The sequence below is a fragment of the Arvicanthis niloticus genome, chromosome 1 (genome assembly GCF_011762505.2).
Source record: "Arvicanthis niloticus isolate mArvNil1 chromosome 1, mArvNil1.pat.X, whole genome shotgun sequence".
In the NCBI taxonomy this organism is placed as follows: domain Eukaryota; kingdom Metazoa; phylum Chordata; class Mammalia; order Rodentia; family Muridae; genus Arvicanthis; species Arvicanthis niloticus.
The window spans coordinates 40,036,750-40,057,318 of NC_047658.1; the positions used below are offsets into that span (position 1 = coordinate 40,036,750).

General features: G+C 40.9%; 1 protein-coding gene and 1 pseudogene across 8 annotated transcripts in view; one reads left to right on the forward strand and one right to left on the reverse strand.

Moving 5' to 3' along the window:
* Positions 1 to 20,569, reverse strand: part of Lrrc28 (leucine rich repeat containing 28) — a 121,342-nt gene that overhangs the window by 86,330 nt on the left and 14,443 nt on the right. For all 8 annotated transcript variants that reach the window (XM_076935672.1, XM_076935664.1, XM_076935661.1 and 5 more), the window contains exons 4-5: positions 13,530 to 13,567; positions 12,324 to 12,461 (exon numbers count right to left, since the gene is read on the reverse strand). In XM_076935672.1, coding sequence (XP_076791787.1) covers positions 12,324 to 12,461; positions 13,530 to 13,567 — 176 coding nt within the window. The remainder of the gene's footprint in view (positions 1 to 12,323; positions 12,462 to 13,529; positions 13,568 to 20,569) is intronic.
* On the forward strand, positions 2,397 to 2,617 carry LOC117720882 (cytochrome b-c1 complex subunit 7 pseudogene; annotated as a pseudogene).

Here is a 20,569-nt window from a genome sequence, read left to right on the forward strand (position 1 = left end):
TTGGTCCCTGAAGTTGGACCTGACTTCTTCACCTCCCTTTGCAGACCGTGGAGGCATCACTGCAGTCCCCATACAGTGTCAAGCCTGGAAAAGGCCTGGTGTAACAACTGCTTGTGGACAGAGCGAGCACTGAGTACAGGTTTCCGTGACACCAGTTGCCATGACACTTCACAGAGGAGTGGTCTGTGAGCATAAACTCAGTGTGCCTTGGCCAGCAGCAAGACAGATGGAAGAGGCATCAAATCTCAGGCACCAACTTTACTTCTCTTGCTTTTTAAATTATTTAAAAAAAAAAATACTGTCACAATGAACTTTTGTTGTTCATACATTTGGCAAGTTTTCCACCATTTCCCTTCACACCTTTCCTAAAAAGGAATATTTTCTGTATTCCACACTGAAAAAGATTCACAGTCCAGAAAATAAAACATTTTCCTTCCCTTAGAAGAATTTTAATGGATATTTTTATCCTCTGTTACTGGCCAAATTGTCAAAGTTTATAAAAGTATATAAATAAAATTTAAAAGCCATAGTTTCATGTTTTTCTGAGAAAGTTACATATTTCATTTAATCCAGTATACTAATTTTATGTAAACAACTAAATAAAATATTTGCATAAAGCTACTTATATCTAATTATGCTATGAGGTATTTTCTATTGAAGCATTGACTGCCACATGCTGTAAGTCTATAATGGCTACTCAAAGCACAAGCTCTCAGTGTGACCTAAGACAGACAACTTGGTAGGTGGTCACTCTGGCAAACTGGGATGACTGCCAGTCATTGCCCCCTTTCCTGCCATTGTCAAAAAATAGGTATTTTTTTTTTCCCTCAGCTCTCTACTGAAATAACAACTAGTAATCATAATATACCCAATTCCTCTCTCTCCTGTCTACTCGGTCTCTCTTCTTTAGAAGCCTGAGTCCAGATTCCATTCTGCACTGTCACGCCCACTTTCCCTAGCAGAGTGATCTAATTCGCATGTCTGTTTAAGCAACAGAAACAGTAATTCTTTCAAGTCAGCTGTCCAGCTTTGGCCACACATACAGTGTAGTGACACTGGAGGAGTGCTTTCCAGAGGGACTATTTCTCAGCTGTGTTTTCAGCAACAAAGTGATGGGAGGGGGAACAACATTACCTGGGATGACATACAGTTTGCGTAAGGAGCGTAGTACGGGGTAAAGAGACTAGATCACTGGGGCACAGCAGGCATAATGCGGTATTTTGTGTTTTGAGATTTCAAAAAGCTGCCTTTGAGTTGATTGCTAAGAAGCTGAAAGGTGAGCTCAATGAGATAGATAATGAAGAAACCCAGTGTTCTGTTCCTCAGCCACCTAACAATCTTAGAAAAGTTAATTAGTGCAGGGAATCAGAGCCTGTGCAACCAGGGTTACAACTACAGAGTGGAAGCCATACCTCTAAAAGAATCAATGTAGCACCTGCTCCAATTTGTCAGCCTGTGCCACAGTTGGTTACTCTGTGTCAATAAAATTCAACAGAGTAGCAAGCAACAGGGAGCCCAGAGAGTTGAGTACTGGGCCTTCTGCAAAAGGCTGATTCTCTCCCCCTACAGAGATTAGTGAGCAGAGTCCGCAGCTGCTTGGGTACCAACATGATCACCCTAAGAGGATGTACTAAGCCTCAGCTCGGTGAAGCAACACGGGCAAGTGGAAATGAAATAACTTTAAGAAAAAGAAGTCACATTTGGAGGATGACTTTCAGAAAAAAATTTCACTGGTTACATGAAGGGCACAGCTGTGTGCTGCTTCCATGAAAACCATAGCTGTCTGTGTGCTGGCTATGTGAAGGACACAGCTGTGTGGCTCCATAGAAAGCAGAACTGTGTGTGCTGGTTGCATGAAGGCACAGCTCTGTGCTTGTACATGCTTTTAGCCACTAAAGTACAATCCGTTCATGGTTTTAATTTGAGCGAAAAAGCCCTTCCTTTTTTGGTATGCAAAACAGCTTTTCAAGGATTAAAGCATTAAAAAAAAAAAAAAAAAAAAAAAAAAAGCCTCATTTATAAACCAGATGTGAGCAACATCTTTTCAGGCTCCTGGTTTCTTTATGTTGTTTGTCACTATAACCCTCTCCAGTGGGAGTTCTAGGGAACTGATGGTCACAATAGTACCAAGCAGTTTGCCTGGAGGATTAGCTAGTTTTTCTGTTTTGTCCAGTTATCACGGGCCTTTGCACAATAAAGTATTTGGCAAGTGTGCCTGCACTGATGGGGGCTCTTCATCAATAATACTTTATTTGTACTTGTGTAGTGTTTCTTTTCATAATATATATGACTTTGCATCATCAAGTTAGAAAAACCTTCCAGAGAATATTAGTTTAGATGTGTTCAAAAGCAAATAGTGTTATAGTTTTGATGCAGGATTCAATAAACTGGGGCTAATGCGAGATGACACAATACATGAAACGTAAGAAGGCTTCCTGAGGACCTTTACAGTGACAGAATGAGCTGAATTAAGAGAGCCCTGGACCTGACTATGAGGCATCAGGTCTTGTCTAAAGAGCAGGGGACAAAATATGAGAAGGACAAATTCTATCTTGAACTCTATCTGAAAGAGGTTATTCGGGAAAGAAAGGAGAGAGGAGAGTGGGCAAAGAAGTGATCTTGTAGCTAAGATCTGTGGGTGTGCCTGGTCTCCCCATATTTTTATGAAGTTATTTCAACCTGAATCACAATTTAAGAATTATTTGTTCTACATATGCCTCATTTTAGATAAATGTCTATTGTAACCATAAAAACCATACATCAAGACAAACTAAAGATAACAAGAACTACCTTCTTACAGCAGTAGTGAAGGCCATTAGAGGCGGGAACAGTGGCATAAACAACAACAGACTTTTACCACACCCAATGGAGGGCAGGGAAATGGAAAGTTACCCTTAAAGAAAGAAATCTAGTCAACTCAGAATTCCACAGCCAGGAAAATCAAAGATAACTGTACTACAAGGGATAGTGAAGGGAGTGCTTCATGCTAAGGAGAAATGCACACAGAGGAAAGTCATTTAGAGAAGAGAATGATGAACATGTGTGCATTTTAATCTACAGAGGAAAAGTATAGGACTTAAGAGCACCCAGGAAGGATGTGCATGGCTATGATACTGTCAGGTTACCTTGACATAATGGCACAAAGTGTCTTGAGTATTAAGGGTGCACAGAGAAAAGCTATCACAGGAAATAAAATCCAACACTAAAACATGTGCATGTAATCCAAAAGAAAACGAATAGGACACCCAGAAGAACCACAACCCACGGCGGCCAGTTGTGGGAAGGGCAACTTCAAAATACAGACATTTGGATGGCAAGATGGCTCACTGGCTAAAGGTGCTTGCCAAAGAGTCTGGTGACATGAATTTGATGTTCAGGACCCACAAGTGGAAAGAAAGAACCAACTTCCTCAAAGTGTCCTCTGACCACCATGCATGTGCTTTAGCAAGCGAATGTGCACACCCACACACAATAAGCACACACATGCATGCCTGCACACACACACAGTTAAAAAGTTTCAGAGTCCTTTCGGTGTGGGCCTGAGCACTGAGCAGATCCCAGGCGGCAGCTCTGCCCCCAATCTCTAAGAACCCAGAGGAAGCTCCCCAGAGGGCTCCCAGGTGCCCTAATCCTGGCATTATCTTAGGTAAGCAGACAGCAACGCTTGCCGCAAACAGGGAGTAACTGGGACCCACTGGGACCCAGGAAGTCACTCCTGGCCTGGAGCACTGAGCAGATTTTGGGCCCCAGGTCTTACCCCAGTAGTAACACCCACCCCAGACAGTTCTGATAAAACCAAGATAATAGGAAAGACAGGCTCCAGTCAAAGACAGGGCAGGTAGCACTAAGGAGATCCAGATAACAAAAGGCAAGCACAAGAACATAAGCATCAGCAACCCAGGGTATTTGGCATCAGTAGAACCTAGTTCTTCCACACAAGAAAGTCCTGAATTCCCCATAGTGCTAGGAAAGCAAGATTTAGATTTTAAATTACTTCTAATGATGATGATAGAGGACTTTAAGAAAAACATTAACACTCTCAAAGAATTTGAGAAGAACACAGGTAGACAGGTAGAAGCCCTTAAAGAGGAAACACAAAAATCCCTTAAAGAATTACAAGAGAACACAACCAAACAGGTGAAAGAATTGAACAAAACCATCCAGGACATAAAAATGGAAGTAGAAAAAATCAAGAAATCACAAAGAGAGACTACGCTGGAGATAGAAAACCTAGGAAAGAAATCAGGAGTCACAGACGCAAGCATCACCAACAGAATACAAGAGATAGAAGAGAGAATCTCAGGTGCAGAAGATGCCATAGAAAATATTGACAGAACTGTCAAAGAAAACGCAAAATGCAAAAAGTTCTTAACACAAAATATCCAGGAAATCCAGGACACAATGAGAAGACCAAACCTAAGGATAATAGGTATAGATGAGAGTGAAGATTCCCAACTTAAAGAGCCAATAAATATCTTCAACAAAATTATAGAAGAAAACTTCCCTAATCTAAAGAACGAGATGCCCATAAACATACAAGAAACCTATAGAACGCCAAATAGACTAGATCAGAAAAGAAATACCTTCCATCACATAAGAATCAAAACACCAAGTGCACAAAACAAAGAAAGAATATTAAATGCAGTAAGGGAAAAAGGCCAAGTAACATATAAAGGCAAACTTATCAGAATTACACCAGACTTCTCACCAGATACTATAAAAGCTAGAAGATGCTGGACAGGTGTCATACAGATCCTAAGGGAACACAAATGCCAGCCCAGGCTACTATACCCAGCAAAACTCTCAATTACCATAGATGGAGAAACCAAGATATTCCATGACAAAACCAAATTTATATAATATCTTTCCACAAACCCAGCATTAAAAGGATAATAGCAGGAAAGCTTCAATACAAGGATGGAAATTATACCCTAAAAAGAGCAAGAAAGTAATCCTCTTCCAACAAATCCAAAAGAAGATAGCCACACACAGATAATTTCACCTCTAATAACAAAAATAACAAGAAGCAACAATCACAAGCCAGGGAGTGGTGGCGCATGCCTTTAATCTCAGCACTTGGGAGGCAAAGGCAGGTGGATTTCTGAGTTCGAGGCCAGCCTGGTCTACAGAGTGAGTTCCAGGACAGCCAGGGCTACACAGAGAAACCTTGTCTCGGAAAAAAAAAAAAAAAATTCCTTAACATCTGTTAAGATCAATGGTCTCAATCCCCCAATTAAAACACATAGGCTAATGGACTGGATACATAAACAGGGCCCAGCATTTTGCTGCATACAGGAAACCAGCCTCAGTGACAAAGACAGACTCTACCTTAGAGTAAAAGGCTGGAAAACAATTTTTCAAGCAAATGACCCTAAGAAACAAGCTGGAGTAGCCATTCTAAAATCTCCAGCCCGAGAACACAAAGGGAGGGACCCATGGCTCCACCTGTATAGGTTGTTGAGGGTGGCCTTTCCAGGCATCAGTGGAAGTGGACAGCCTAGGTACCTGAAAGTTTGGATTCCCTAGTTTTGGGGAATTTCAAGAGCAGGGAGGTGGGAATGAGAGGATGGTGGGAGCACACCCTCATAGTAATTGGAGGAGGGGGGATGGAATAAGGGGTTAGGCATCAGTGGAAGTGGAGGGCCTTGGTGCCTGAAAGTTTGGATTCCCTAGTGTTGGGGAATTTAAGAGCAGGGAGGTGAAAATGGGAGGATGGTGGGAGCACACCCTCATAGAAACTCCCAGAATTATATGGATTAGACATGACAGAGGCAGGCTGCCAGAAGACTAGATTCCAGAATTCAAACAAAAAAATATCTTGATACTAAAATTTGTTTTGAGAATTGTATACTGCAGAATACACAGCCTCGGTGTATCTACTCATCAAGTGACCTGCTCAAACCTCTGATGTCCTGGAATTCCAGCTGGATGCAGTGAAGACACAGACGTCAGAGGCTTATCAATTCTTCTCCCTGCCCCTCTTCTAATATCTCAACACCCATAATCAGCTTGAAGAAGTTAATGAAGAGTCGGCGCCCCTATTTCCTGGGCTTGGGGACTGAGGTGGTTAATATTGGGCTGTCTTTCTAGGGAAAAGTAGTGGTTTTGTTGGAACAGGGAGGATTAGCTAGGAGTTATTGCATAGCTATAACCTATTGTTAGAAATATGTATAATTGTTATTAAGATGAAGTTATAATTTCTTAAATGGTACAAAATTTACTTTGATTTCAAATTGAAGGTTTTCATTGGTATCAGCATCTTATTGATATAAAAGTGAGAATAATATTGTTACTCTCATAGGCATTGTGCCTATATAACACTTTAGGAATACAAGGCTTAGACCCAGTCTTCTTTAACTTTTTAGACTGATTTGAGATGGTTAGCCAGTGAGTTAAGGGCCTATAGCAAATTCATGGCTCTGAGTTTATTATTAGGGTGTTTTCTATATTTTATTTAGCTGAGAGGAGTTAACAAACAATAGTCCAGATTGCCTTACATGGATAGTTGGTTTTCAAAACGTCAGAAGTCCACAGAATTGACATTACAAACATTTCTGTATTAATGTCCATCTTGATTAGAGATCAGAGACCTGTCTGCTCCTGACAGCTTCCTGTCTTGGATTCTAAGAAGAAATTGAGCATCTTTGGAGTTACTCCAGTTGTTGTGAAACAGCAACTAGGCAAGAATTGCCTCTTTTTATCTACAGACAAATTACTGTCCAGAAAAGGACACACTTGCAGAATAGTCGACTGATTATATCTGCCAAGATAGAGTAATCAGCCCTTAATAATTCTGCATCACTAGGTCTGTCAGATGATCCTGGGCCAGAAGGCTGAAGATCAGATGCTCCAACGTTTTGTAGTATAGGAACTGTTCAGGTGCTCAGCTGTCTCTATAATTTGGCTAAGTTTTAGAAGCTATGCTTTGTGCTTCCCATAATTTCAGTTAACTCAATCATTCTGGATTTCTGACGGGTTGAAGACTCACAGTCTCATAGCCAATCTCAGCCATTTACTTTGAGAGAAAAGGTTTGAGAGAATGGTTTTCAGCTGACATTCATTCTAAAGCCAAGGAAAAAAGCCAGGTTCAGAATTAAGTCTTTTAGTTAGGAGGGATGACAGAGGTTCTGGTTAGTCAACAAAATGATGGACTGGGTATTAGGTCTATCTTGTATCTTACTGACACAAATTGGTATAGTTATGCTTTAATTGTATTCTAAGAGAAAAGTTTTATTTTAACAGGAAGGGTGATATGTAGGAGGAGCTAAGGTGGGAGAAGTAAGAAGAGGAGGAGAAGGAGAGGAGGAGCTAGGTGACAAGAGGGGGGGGGGACATGGAGGTGGATGTTTACATGTCTCTGCCAGTCAAAGATAGTTGATATATCTAGGTTAGGTATTGGGTTACACTTCTGATTGATATTGAGCATTACCAAACTTATAAAGCCTTTGATTAACATTAAAAAATAGTATAAAAGCAAAAGTGGGGATGGGATAGGGGTTTTCTAGGGAGGGGAAATGGGGAAAGGGGATGGCATCTAAAATGTAAATATAATATCCAATAAAGATTTTCACACAAAAAAAAAAGTTTGAAAGAAAACGGAAATTTTAAAATTTGAGGTAGAGAGATGGTTCAGCAGCTAAGGGTATACAGTGCTCTTACAAAGGATCCAAGTTCAATTCCTGGCATGCATAACTAGGTAGCTCACAATTATGCAGTCAACTTTAACTCTAGCTCCAGGGGGTCTGACTTCCTCTTCTGACTCCATTGCCTCTGAGATCATACAGTCACACCCTCACACAGACACACATGTGCACTTAACTACAAACTAAAATTAGGAAGGGGCTGGATCAACAGCTCAGCAGTTATGTGCACTGGCTGCTCTAAAGGACCCGAATTCTAGCCTCAGTGCTCATGTGGCAACTCACAGCCATCATTCCGGTCCTAGGAGATTCTGTGACTTTTTCTGGCTTCCACAGTCATGACATACATGTGGTGCATAGACATACATGGAGGCAAAACACCTATGCACATGAAATTAGAAATTCGAAAAGTTGTAAGAAATCACCATTCTCCTGTAACAACCAACACAGCTGGATATGCCACATAATCATAGTTCCTAAAATGCACTGGCTAAGAGGTCACAATTATTTATCCTAAGCCTATTTTAATAAGTGACAACTCACTTTAAAAGAAAGATCCTCAGCTGCTATGCCCCGACTGCCTGACTGAACGAAAAGGAAGAAAAGAAATTTGCCCTAGACAAAGGCTAATGAGAAATCGGTCCAACTGTGAAAGGTAACACACACACACACACACACACACACACACACACACACACACACACGTGCACATATGCTGATGCAATTTTCCCAAGGTACTCAAGGCTTTCAGCTAGGGAAAACTGGGGGATGGAGATAATAAGAAAGCCAAGATAAATTTCTGGGAGGCAAGAAATCTTTAGAGTACAGAGAAGCAAATAAGGCCTCAGTGGGATGGCAGGAAGAACTCTCATGAGATGGGGCTGGGGCAGCACTGGTGATAGAAATCTTCTCAGCAATTGAAAAGGCCAATCACCAGCATGTAAAACAGGAAGCTGTCTCCGCAAATCAAAGGAAAGGTTCTAAATAGCCTGTAAACACAGGAGAAGGTACTTGTCACTCTCAGGCAAGAAGAAAACACAAACGAAATTCAAAATACAGGAACTATTTTTATCCTCAGTAGCACTGCTAAAAATAAGCAGGAGAAGCAGACACACTAGGAGGCGGGGCCAGGAGCCTCCTACACACTGCCCAAGGGTGAGAACTGAGCAGGTCACTCTGACAGCTGCTAGGAAGTGTCTTATAAAGTTAAATGTACATCTGCCCTGTGAATCGACAACTTTCATTCTTGAGATATTTTACCACAAAGAAACAAAAACAGCATGTCCACGAGAAGTCTTGTTCCATTGTGTTTTGTTAGCTTTATTTGTATGAACATCAATATTTGAAAAGTCTATATGCTCATCAAGAGGAACTGAGTACTTACGCAATGGAATATTACTTTGAAATAAAAATAAGGACTGATGTATGCAGGAACATATATTCAATGAACAGCAGGAATGCTACTCAAAACCATTCTCAGTGAACAAAGCAACATACAGGGAGCATGCTTTAGGGCGAGAGAGGGTAGAGGCATGTGCTCGGGAAACAGAAGGGACTCCTTGGAGGAGAGGAAGGAGACAAGCAGAGTGGGGGAGAGAGAGTGGGAGCAATAAGAACAATATGATCTATATGAAGGAAATGTCTCAATCAAACCTGTGGCTAACTAAAAAAAAGAAAAAAGTCACAACAAAGTCTATTATTTTGTATAACTAATGTACAGTAATAGGGCCAATGAGATGGCTCAGCAGCTAAGAGTGGTTGCTGCAAATGCCTAATGACTGGAGCCTATCCCTGGACCACACAGAAAGGTTTAGGACAAAACCGACCTCACAAAGCTATCCCAACTTCCACACGTGTGTCATGGCACATCCCACATACCCACACATCATATTTTCATATAAGAATAATGAAATATTTAAAGACTTCATTCACAGAAATATGCATATGTACAGTAATAATATGCTGTTTTTAATTTACAAAAGAAACACAACGAACTTGATTGACATCCCATTCACGCACAGTCAGATCAGTCCTCAGAAGAGCTGCACAGTTCCTTCACATGCCTTCATGCTATCTGTCTACTGTTCTCTGCACCCTGTACAGTATTATTACAGTCAAGTGGGAGCAAAAAGACATCATACCAAGGAGCAGCAGGCATATTATAAAAGGTGAAGAGGTGACAGAAAATGCCCTAGGTCATACAGGAACCTGCTAGCAATGATGCTATGACTGACTTCCCAACCACTAACAGGACAGTGTGGTGCACAACAGGCTGCAGAGCTGAGTGACAAGATCAGTGTGCTCCAGCTCCGACACCTCACACAAGCAGTCTGAGTCTTGGAGGCTCTGGCACTATGTAGCAGTTGGCTGCAGCTCACAGACACCACACAGCTAGAACTAGCTCAAGTGGGCGGGATACTGAAGGAAAGCATGATGCTGTAGCCTACTGGGTGCTTAATGTTCCCTTTTCTTTTACTCCAATCTACATGTCTGACCTAGCACCTGAGAAGATACCACAATACAGTACAATATCCAGAAAATAAAGCAAATCAACTTTTACAATTCCCCATCACCTTCCCCCTGTCTCCTCCAAACTTCCTAGGAAAACATTCCTCCTGCTTCTGCCAGGCACCCACAACGGCAACAGCCGAATGTTGAGAAAAGGCAAAGGCACACAGAGGAGAAGAGCATTACTCTGCAATCCAATAGAGGAAGAAAGAGTTTTTAGAAAAATAGGTATTTGTCAAGAACCACCTTCTAGTTATCTTGTAAGTCATGAGTAAGTTTGAGAAACTGATAGAACCCTGGGCTTCACAGCAATCTGGACAAGTAAAGATGAAGTGTGTACACCCTTAAAGGCAGTTCCTGAGAGCTCTGACTATCCTTATAGCCAGGCTTTTTAATATGTGTCCTGTGTTAATTTACATCCTGAATACTTTTCATATTTCAATTACCAGCTATAACATTGTTTTCAAAGGTTTTTGAAGCATACGCACGCAAACACACATACACACACACAAGCACGTGGCGGCCTATATGCATACAAACACAAGACAGACAAACCACCACAGTAAATTGGTAAGCCTTTTGAGGGAATACAGCATACAAATCAGCTATACAAAAGGATGGGCTGACTATGTAGGAGGGGCTACCAGCATATATCAGGTAGTGTCTACAGCTGCCAAAAGAAGAACAGGAGAGACCCTCCCCTTCTTTTCTTTATACTATGTCTCAAAACAGCCAAACACCAGGGAGATGTTTAGACTTGTCCCCAACACAATCAAATATTTGAAATGACCTCACAGTGAGATGTATACATGTGAGGCAAGGAAGTAGGAGGGCCTGTCCAGAGCTACAGGATGCTAGGAAGAAAGAAACCTACTCTTGGCCAGGCGTGGTGGCGTATACCTGTCTCTCGGTACTCGGAAGGCAGAGACAGGGAGAGCTATGGAGTTTCAGGACATCCAGGGCTACACACTAGAGAGAATCTATCTCAAAACAAAACAACCTACTTGTGGTTCACCTAAAAGCTCCTATTCAAGTCACACAGTTCTACAGAATAAAATATCACAAAACAAGGACAGCCAAGACTATACGACAGAAACAAAACTGGAAAACTAAAAAAATTGCATGCCTGAATTCCTGCAGAACAGAAGTGTAGATAAAACAAGTTCTATGAAAGCAGTCAGGAAATAAATACCTTCAGTGGTTATTAAGAGGCAGTCAAATGATGTTAGAAAAACACCATTAACTTCTGGGAATGCACCGGACGGAAATGACCACATTCCACCACAAATGTGACACACAGCAAAGAACAAAGAGCAGAACACCCATATGGAACAGAAGTGCTGTGTCCTTGTATGTAATCAAGCATGGTTTGTAAGCACTGTATTCAATTCATGCATTTCATTCTTTTGTTTTGAATTTTGAGACAGGATCTCTTGTATCTTAGGCTGGCCTTGAACCCAACAAGTAGCCGAGACCAACCTTGAACTTCTGATCCCCCTGTATCTGGTTTGTACAATGCTGGAGACTAAATCCAGGGCTTCATACATGCTATGCAAACACTCTATCAACTGGGCTACATTCCCAGCATCCTATTACACATGTGTTAGGGTCAAACATGAAAACTTCTATCCCCGTTGATACACTTTCTGGGAAGCCTTCAAAAGAGCATCTAACTCTCTAGCTATTTAAAGAGAGAAACTTTTTCAAAGCTGGAATGGTCAACCACCACAAAGGTAGTCACATGATAAACCCTGACAATTGTGTTCTTCACTGACTTGAAAGTCTCTGCATTGAATATAGTTGAAAGTAGTGACTCACTGTATGAGGTTAAATATTATTTAACTTCTTAATTAATACCATTTTTACAAAGAGACACCTTAAGCATCTGAATTCACTCACATTCTTTGATGTGAAATTCAGAGCTCTTCACGCAAACCTTGGCCAGCAATAAGAAGAGTGATGAGCGGACACTCATCATAATGCACCCGCAGTGGCCCCAAACAGACTCCATCTGCTTACATTTACACCAGGAGAAGGCTTGGTCAGGTCTCACCTACAGTCCTGTGTTTCATCCTTAAACAGATACTTGCAAATACATTCAAACACCTGCTGCTGGTGTGCACGCTACTAAAAACAGATTCCTGACACATAAGAAACTATACAGACAGGGATTACCTGGAGGTAGGAATTGTAGTTGGTTATTAGCTAATCGAAGATGACGCAATGCTCTCAGACGGCCGATTTCTGGGCAAACGATCTCTAAGGCATTGTCACTGAGATCCAGACACTGGAGCTTCACAAGGGACCCAATGGCTTCAGAGAGAAAAGGGAGAGGCAGAATGAGCGTGACTCGGTGTTCCTAGGTAACCGCTTCACTCTTGACTCTCACTCACATGACTTGAAAACAAAGTTGTGAAAGTGGACAGTATTTCTACCTTGAGATAAAAATAACTGAAGAACAAGTAAAATTGTTAAAGCAACAGGGGAGTGTGTGACTAAAGAAAGAATTCAAAGATGAACCCAGCTGGGGTAGTCCTGGAAAGTTGAGGCAGGAGAGTAGAGTTTGAGGCCAGCAGAGTGGCTCAGCTGCTTAAGTGCTTGTCCTGCCAGCAAGGACACCTGAGCTCAGTCCCCAGACCCCCAGGTTTACAAAGCTCCAGCAGCACATGCTTGTAACCCAGAGCTAGAGATGCAGGGGCAGGGCCCAGGGCTGACCAACTTGGCGAGTTCCAGCCCAGGGGGAGATTTCCCAAAAAAAAAAAAAAAAAAAAAAAAAAAAAAAAAAATCTGAGGAACAAGTTACAAAATGGTCCTCTGCACCTCTGCCACCCTCTCCCCCCCCACACACAAAACTTTTAAAGAATATATTATTTGGGGGCTGGAGAGATGGCTTAGTGGTTAAGAGCACTGATTGTTCTTCCAGAGGTACTGAGTTCAATTCCCACTAACCATGTGGAGGCTTACAACCATCTGTAATGGGATCTGATGACCTCATCTGGTGTGTCTGAAGACAGCGATAGTGTGCTCACATAAAATAAATTTTAAAAAATCTTTAAAATAAAAAGGATACATTATTTTATATGTAACTAAATTCTTAGTTAACTGCACACAGCACTTATTTCACTATTTCCTCGATAGTAGTGTGTCCAGTAATTCTCCTGGCCATTTAATGTCTTTAGACTCCTCCATTTAATTTTTCTTAACTGGACTTACATTTTAAAGCAAATAAATTGAAAGTCCTTTAGATTAAAATTCCCTAACTCACCAATCAAAATAGGTTTAAGAAGCTAGAGATGAAGAGACAGGGTCCGAGGCTCATCTGCTCAAAAAGCAAAATATAAATGACACTGTTTTCAAACTAAGAATTGTAAGTGCGCTTACCTTCTGGAACCACAACTATGTTGTTTGAGTGAAGGTACCTGTGACAAAAGGGGAGAAAGTTGTTATTCAATATTTTGTCAGATAACCAGTTAATACAAGCTCTGTTTGAAAACTTATCAAATCTAAGCAAATCTAAGCAAAACTTCCCCAAACACACAGACATAACAACAGCTAATACTTTGAGAATAATATGTTAAATCACAAATATTAAATCTATTTTCTGGTTTAGTCATTTTAAAATCATTAATATAAAAAATCATATGGCATTTAACCTCATGAAAAAATTACTAGTTTTATAGGCTGGAGAGATGGCTCTGAGGTTAAGAGTACAAGCTGCTTTTCCAGAGGTTCCCAGTTCAATTCTCAGCAACACCATGTAATGTTTTATAACCACCATTAATTAAACGTAGGGTCCTCTTTTGGTGTGCAGGTATACATGCAGGCAGAACACTGTGAATATAGTCATAAACAAACCTTTAAAAGAAATTACTAGTACCTCCAGTTCATTTAAATAATTGAAGTTTTCAGAAATAAATTAATTACCTCCAGTTCATTTAAATAATTGAAGTTTTCAGAAACAAATTTATTGTGTAAAGAAAAATCAATATCTATTGTATAAAAGGAGATATCAGTTTTAGTTTGTAAACAGTAAAAGTGGAATAAGGTAAGTTTAACTAGCTCAGTCAGCCATTAAGAACACTTGTTCTTACAGGGTCCCAGCACCCACTTGGTGGCTCCTAACCATCTGTAATTCCAATTCCAGAAAACAAACACCCCTTTTCTTCACTACACAGGCACTAGGTATGCATATGGGGCACATACATACTTGCAGGAAAAACACTCAGACAAAATAATCTTCAAAACTCTTAAAGATATCTCTAGCTGGCATGCTTACTGTAACTCAAGAATAGAGATTAAATGTTCGCTAATGTGTCCGTAGAAATGCTCAGATGCCAAGGCACAGATATTTGACTTCTCAGCAACAGAAGTCTTCTTTAAAAAGACCTGCAAGTCCAGGCTAGTCTAAGCCAGCAACACTTTCCCACTGAAGCATCTTTGGCACACTCTGGTGGAGACTCCAGGTACCATCTGAAACCACATATTCAGAGCCAAATGCTGTGACTGCCAGAGATCATACAGTAAAAATAAAATCAGTAATAAGACTTATTTTCTTGTAAGGTAGACAACTTGATTTTAGAACACTTGATTTTTAAACGAGCCAATTTATTATTGATAAAAATAAATTCCCAAAGTACTTTAAAATATAACTTAAGAGATTTTCTTTTGCATTTTGACTATCTTTAGTGAATGTTAAAATGTCAGTAAGTACAGAATGATAAAAGCAAAAAATTTGTGAAGGCTTTTCTATGCTGAATTAAACCAGTGTTGTAGAGGATTCATTAACCTGTGGGTTTTGAAATCGGCTAAGACCAGACACACTCAGATGTGAGACTTTTTCCTCCAGGAAATACCTAAGGGCTTTTCACTAATGACTCTTAAGGTTTGATACTAGTTTTTCAAACGTTGCTATGAAGAGAAGCAACCAGGTTGCCTGACCAGATCACACGCTCCAAATCCTCAGGGGAACACAATAAAGTCCACAGCCAAGGAAGAAAACAAGCACCCCTGTCATGCCACTGGCCAACAAGCATTTCCCCTCCTTCCTTCCATGCTCCCACATCGGCACTAACTGACAGACGAGAGACCCGACTCTAGAGCTCCTGGTCTTCTTGCAGTTGGTCCAACAACAAAGCCTTTTCTCCTGGCAAAAGTCACTGTCATAGGACTGGCCTCTGTGTTTGCCAGACAGCAAGCCTTCACTGGATAACCATGTGACACAATTTAACCACGTGTGCGCTCTAAAACAGACCTCATTCTTCGCTTTGTGCACATGAATTGATTACACATTTTGAACTCAATACTTTGGGAAGCATTCTTGATAAATGTCATTTGTGCCAAAAGACTGTAAATAAATGTGCAGGCAGACTCACTACAGTATGTAAATATGTATTTATTGCACAGAAAAAAAAAAACAGATGCCATCACATAAAAATAGAAGCAGTGCTGATTAAAAACTACTTCAATAAAATACTTGTCTGGAGTTTTACCTATGAAAATGTCCAAGTCAAAATATGTACTAGAGTACGCACTATTATGACTGAAACTTAACAACACATTTTAATACACTAATATGTCTATGTTATAATAAAGATGCTGTATAGCACTACAGTGCTTCTCTGACCCTAACTACACACTGGAACTAGCAGGGTCTCCAAAGATCATCTGTGCACTAAGTACAATGCAATCCCAATTCCACAAATAATTTTAGGACACAGCCAACTGAGAATCTACATGGTACAGGGAGCTAGTACCTACTTAATAACTGAGTGACAGGTCTATCAGAGCACCCCATTGTCTTTACTGCACATTCATAGTCACATGACCATGGAAGCATTACCAACACCCTCAGTCTCCTCATTTATAGTCACAAAAGAGCATGTTGGCCTGTGACTGGGGGACTAGAGGACAGAGGCATGGAGCTCTCAGATGTGTTGTGAGGATACACTGAAAGGCCAGTGAACATGCCTGCTGTTGGGTACTGTGAGTCATTGTGACCACAGGCTTGGGATCTTCAATTTTATCATTTAAAAAAAATCCAGAATAACTGAAATCCTGATGTTTCAAAGTAGCTAGCTTTCATCACAATTTGCTGAAATACTGCAGAAAATGAAATTCATGTTAGCACAAATACCACTTAAGGGTACAGTCACTTTGGCAAATGGCTTCGTCTTTTTTGTCTTATTTTTTAATAAATTGAAACAAAGTTTTACTCAATATGTTAACGTCAATTTCTTAGTGTTGACAAATGTCCCACTGAACTCATGTTAACCACAGGGGAAACTGGGTGAGGGGTATACCAGAACACTCTGTGCTATCTTTACAACTGCCCTGTAACTATGAAACATATTCTACAGTAAAAAGCTATCTTCTTAATTGAAGGAACAGGACTTCCACTTCTAGACATAATGAGTAACAAGGACCAGACTGACCTGCCTGCTATAAACAAGGGAAAACAGATGGGATCTACAAAACAACTATTTTCAGACAGTGACAGCAGGTGACGAAGACTATGCTTCCTTAAAAAAAAAAAAATGGAACTAGCAAGGAAAGCTACATCATCTCCTAACTCTCTGTATATCTGTAGGGAGATTCTGAGCTATGGCATAAGAAGAGAATTCCTAGGTTATGGGGCCTTTAACAGGACTGAGGCAGTTAGCAGTCAAAGGGAAAGACTAAGACTTCAGGAGAGAATGGAATTACGCCCCACCCCCCAATACAACTCCAAAAACTTAAAAGAGCTCCTCTTTGCTAAATTCAATAAAATGCATAGCACACAAAGCTCTCTGGACGAGAGGCATACATTCAAGCACACAGCCAAACCCTGCCTTTACCCAGGCCATTCACAGAGACCCTAGAGAGTTGAGGCCTTTGCAAGAGGGATAACCTCTCAGATCCTTAGATATGAGATTGCGCCTATTCTAAGCAAGCCATACAAGAACCAAACACAAATGTCAGCAAACAGCAAAACAGCAAAACCAAAAAGAAAATACATTACTATGGAAGATTTATAAAACTCACCATTCAGTGAGGAAAACAACCCCAAACTGGAAGAAAAAAATCAATACAAATAAACCCACTAAGCAAATGATTAGCAAATAAGGACATTTAAATAATCATAATGATTGTAATCAGGTAGTTAAATGAAAATTATGAACATTTTAAGAACTACAAAAATGAAATGTGTAGAGATCAAAGATATCTATATATAAAATGAAAATATATAATATACAAAATCACTGGATGGAATTAACATAGTAACTGACCTCAAGGACAGAAAAATATAGTTTATCAAAACTGAAGCACAAGAAAGCATTGAAAAAAACTGTCCTGCCCATTATGGGATATATTTGACCATCTGATGAGCAGGCAAGAGTCTCAAGGGTCAGGGCCAAAGACCAAGCAGAGGGATAAAAACATGAGCTGCAACAATGTCTGGAGTTATCCAAAGAAGACAATAAACCCCAGAATCTTAGGAGATCAAATTCCAACAAAGTGGTATGAAAAGCTGGAGGCTCCTGGGACTGAGCGGCAGCTCCATGAAGGCAGAGTACTTCCTCAGCACAGAGTCCTGACTGCCATCCCAGGACCATCACCACAAAAATAAATTCATTTTAAAAGGAAACTCCTCAGACTAGATCAAGAGGACAAAAAAAATCTACCTTATATACAAAGAAATAAATAGGAGAGCAAGAGACATGTCCTGATGAACGGCAAGCCAGAGGGAATGAGTGCCTCCAAATGCTGAAAGACAGACATACCAACAACCAAGATCCCTAATCCTGGGAGAAACACTGAAAACCGCAGGAGGGACTATGACAACAAAAGCATGACTTTTAGGGAAGGAAAAGAAAACCACTGAGTCTCAGGCTTCTCCACTTGAAATCTCCAAAGCATCATACATATGAGCAAAACAAACGCACTCAAGTTCACTGAAGCTGACTTTACTGTGCAAAAGAACAGAAGGAGGATGAAGAGATGAGCTGTCTTAGAAGAAGAAGTACATGTAACACCAGACAAGACAACTTTGTAGACTACATCAGGAACCATTAAAACCTACGCATAAAAACTGACGTAAGACACCGATGACAGACAAGTACATGAAGAGGCTCAGCATCACCAGCCACTAGAGACACACAAGGGAAGCCACACTGAGAGACCATGGTCACATTAGAACGGCTGGGATGAAAAACAGTGACAGCACTGAGGAGGGAGGCACTGCTGGGTGAGATGGCTAATCTTCACAGTCAATTTCACCTAAGAATCCCCTAGAGACTGCAGCATGCCTCCTGATGTGCCTGTGAGGGCATTTCCAATGAGAGTTAACAGAGAAGAAAGACATGCTTTGAATGAGTGGTGCCATCTCATGGGCTGGGGCTGGGCAAAGGCGGTAGTCTGACTAAAGGTCTTGTCTTCCTTTCTCTGCCTCCTGCCTGCACTGTGTGAGAGCTGCCTCTGCCAGCTCCAGTGCAGAGCTAGCCTTCTCCCCTTCCCAGTTGCTCACTGAAATTCCTCTGAACTGGGAACCAAAGTAAAGCTCTCTTCCCCTCAGTCAGTGGTTCTTAATCTGTGGGGTCACCACCCCTTTGACAAACCTCCAAAATATCTACATTACAAATCAGTATTTGGCAAATCTCCAAAAATATTTACACTAAAATTCATTGACAGTAGCAAAATTACAGTTGTAAAGTAGCACCAAAAATAATTTTATGGATGGGGTCACCAGAACATGAAAAACTGTACTGAAGGGTCACACCAGCATTAAGGAAGGTTGAAAAACATGCCATAAGTTGCTCCTGTCTGGCACTTTGACAGCAGCTTGAACAGTAACTAATAAGCTGTGTGTGGTGGTGCCTGTAATCGCAACACCTGGCAGGTAGAGGCAGAAGGTTTCGGAGTTTAAGGTCATTCTTGCCTACACAGCAGGTCTGAGGCCAACCTAGGCTTTGTTAAGTTCCCGCTGTGGGTGAGAGTTAGAATACACCAAGGAAGTGTAAACTGATAAAGAATTTCCCTTCCACAGAATCACTGACAATACTGTAAAAATTGTTCAGAAGCAGCATACATAAAACTATGGAAATTAGCCCAAGGCCTGTGGTGATAAGGGAAGATCTAGAAAGAAGAACTCTGGTGACTGTCAGATGGTGGGCCATGAGCTCTCCTGTGTTTGCATGTGTGCTAGTCCCACATCCCACTGCTCAGTTCTTCAGAATTAAGGAAAGCCAAGAGTTCACAAGCAAACTGAAAAGCAGACACCTGGATGAAGGTGGGCAAGAAAGAAGGCTTTCCAAGCCATAGTCCCAAAGAATCACTCTCCACTGTTCTCAGTTACATGAAAGACTTGACTGGTAAAGCGTTCTCTCTCTCTCTTTGTGTGTGTATGTGTGTGTACATATGTATATATGTATGTGTGTACATGCATATATATTTTGTATGTTTATAATATATATGTATGTGTGTAATATATATATTATACACACACAAAAAATTAAGATAGACAAGGTTAATTCCAACATTCCTAGTATAAATTAAAAAAGAAAGAAAGAAAGAAAGAAAGAAAAAGAAATATCCTATCTCCAGTACTAAACTGAAAGAAATTACAACCTTTTAATCTCACGGCTTTGTTAGGCAGTAGAAGACAACTATAACAACTAACACACAGACCAGAAACTTAAAGGAAACACTAGTAGGGAGTGCCCATGAGGGCTTTGGCAACCCAGCAGACCACTGGCACATGTGGGATGCATACAGGTTCAGAGATCAGAGAATGAGCAACTTAAGATCTGAGAACGTCTTGGGTTCTCACACTGCTGAGCTCAAGTCCTACATAAGCAAGAAGTGAAGGCTAGAGCAGAGTCATGTGGCTGACAATGGAGAGGCCAAGGTGTGTCTCCCACCCACACAGAGACTCAGGCTAGGGGATTGAACAATCAGCCTCAGTAAGTCTAATCATGAGCTGACCACTAACAGTCTGTGCTAAGTCTGCACACAGGAAGTCTAGAGCAGCTGATCAGTGGTCAGCTCATGATTAGCCAGGTTGCGTGTGTGTGTGTGTGTGTGTGTGTGTGTGTGTGTGTGTGTGTGTGTGTTTCATTTGTGAATCCAGAGCTCTTGGACGGGTGCAGAGCCGCAGGCACACTCACAGGGAGCACAAAGCGGACTTTTAGCTATCTACCACTACATACATATATACACATTCACTACAAAACATTAAACATAATTGACAAAAGCACGGAGAGGTCCTGAGTCTAGAGGGGAAACACTGCCCTCCCTATCATGCAAACAGAAGGCTCACAACACCTCAAAAAACAGAAACAAAAAGGTAAGTTTTGTAGCATTATGAAGGTAATCTTCAAAAGAACTGAAACTACTGAGACAGGGAGGAAGGGCCAAGGTTTTCAGGCATCACTCTGTGCCCTCAG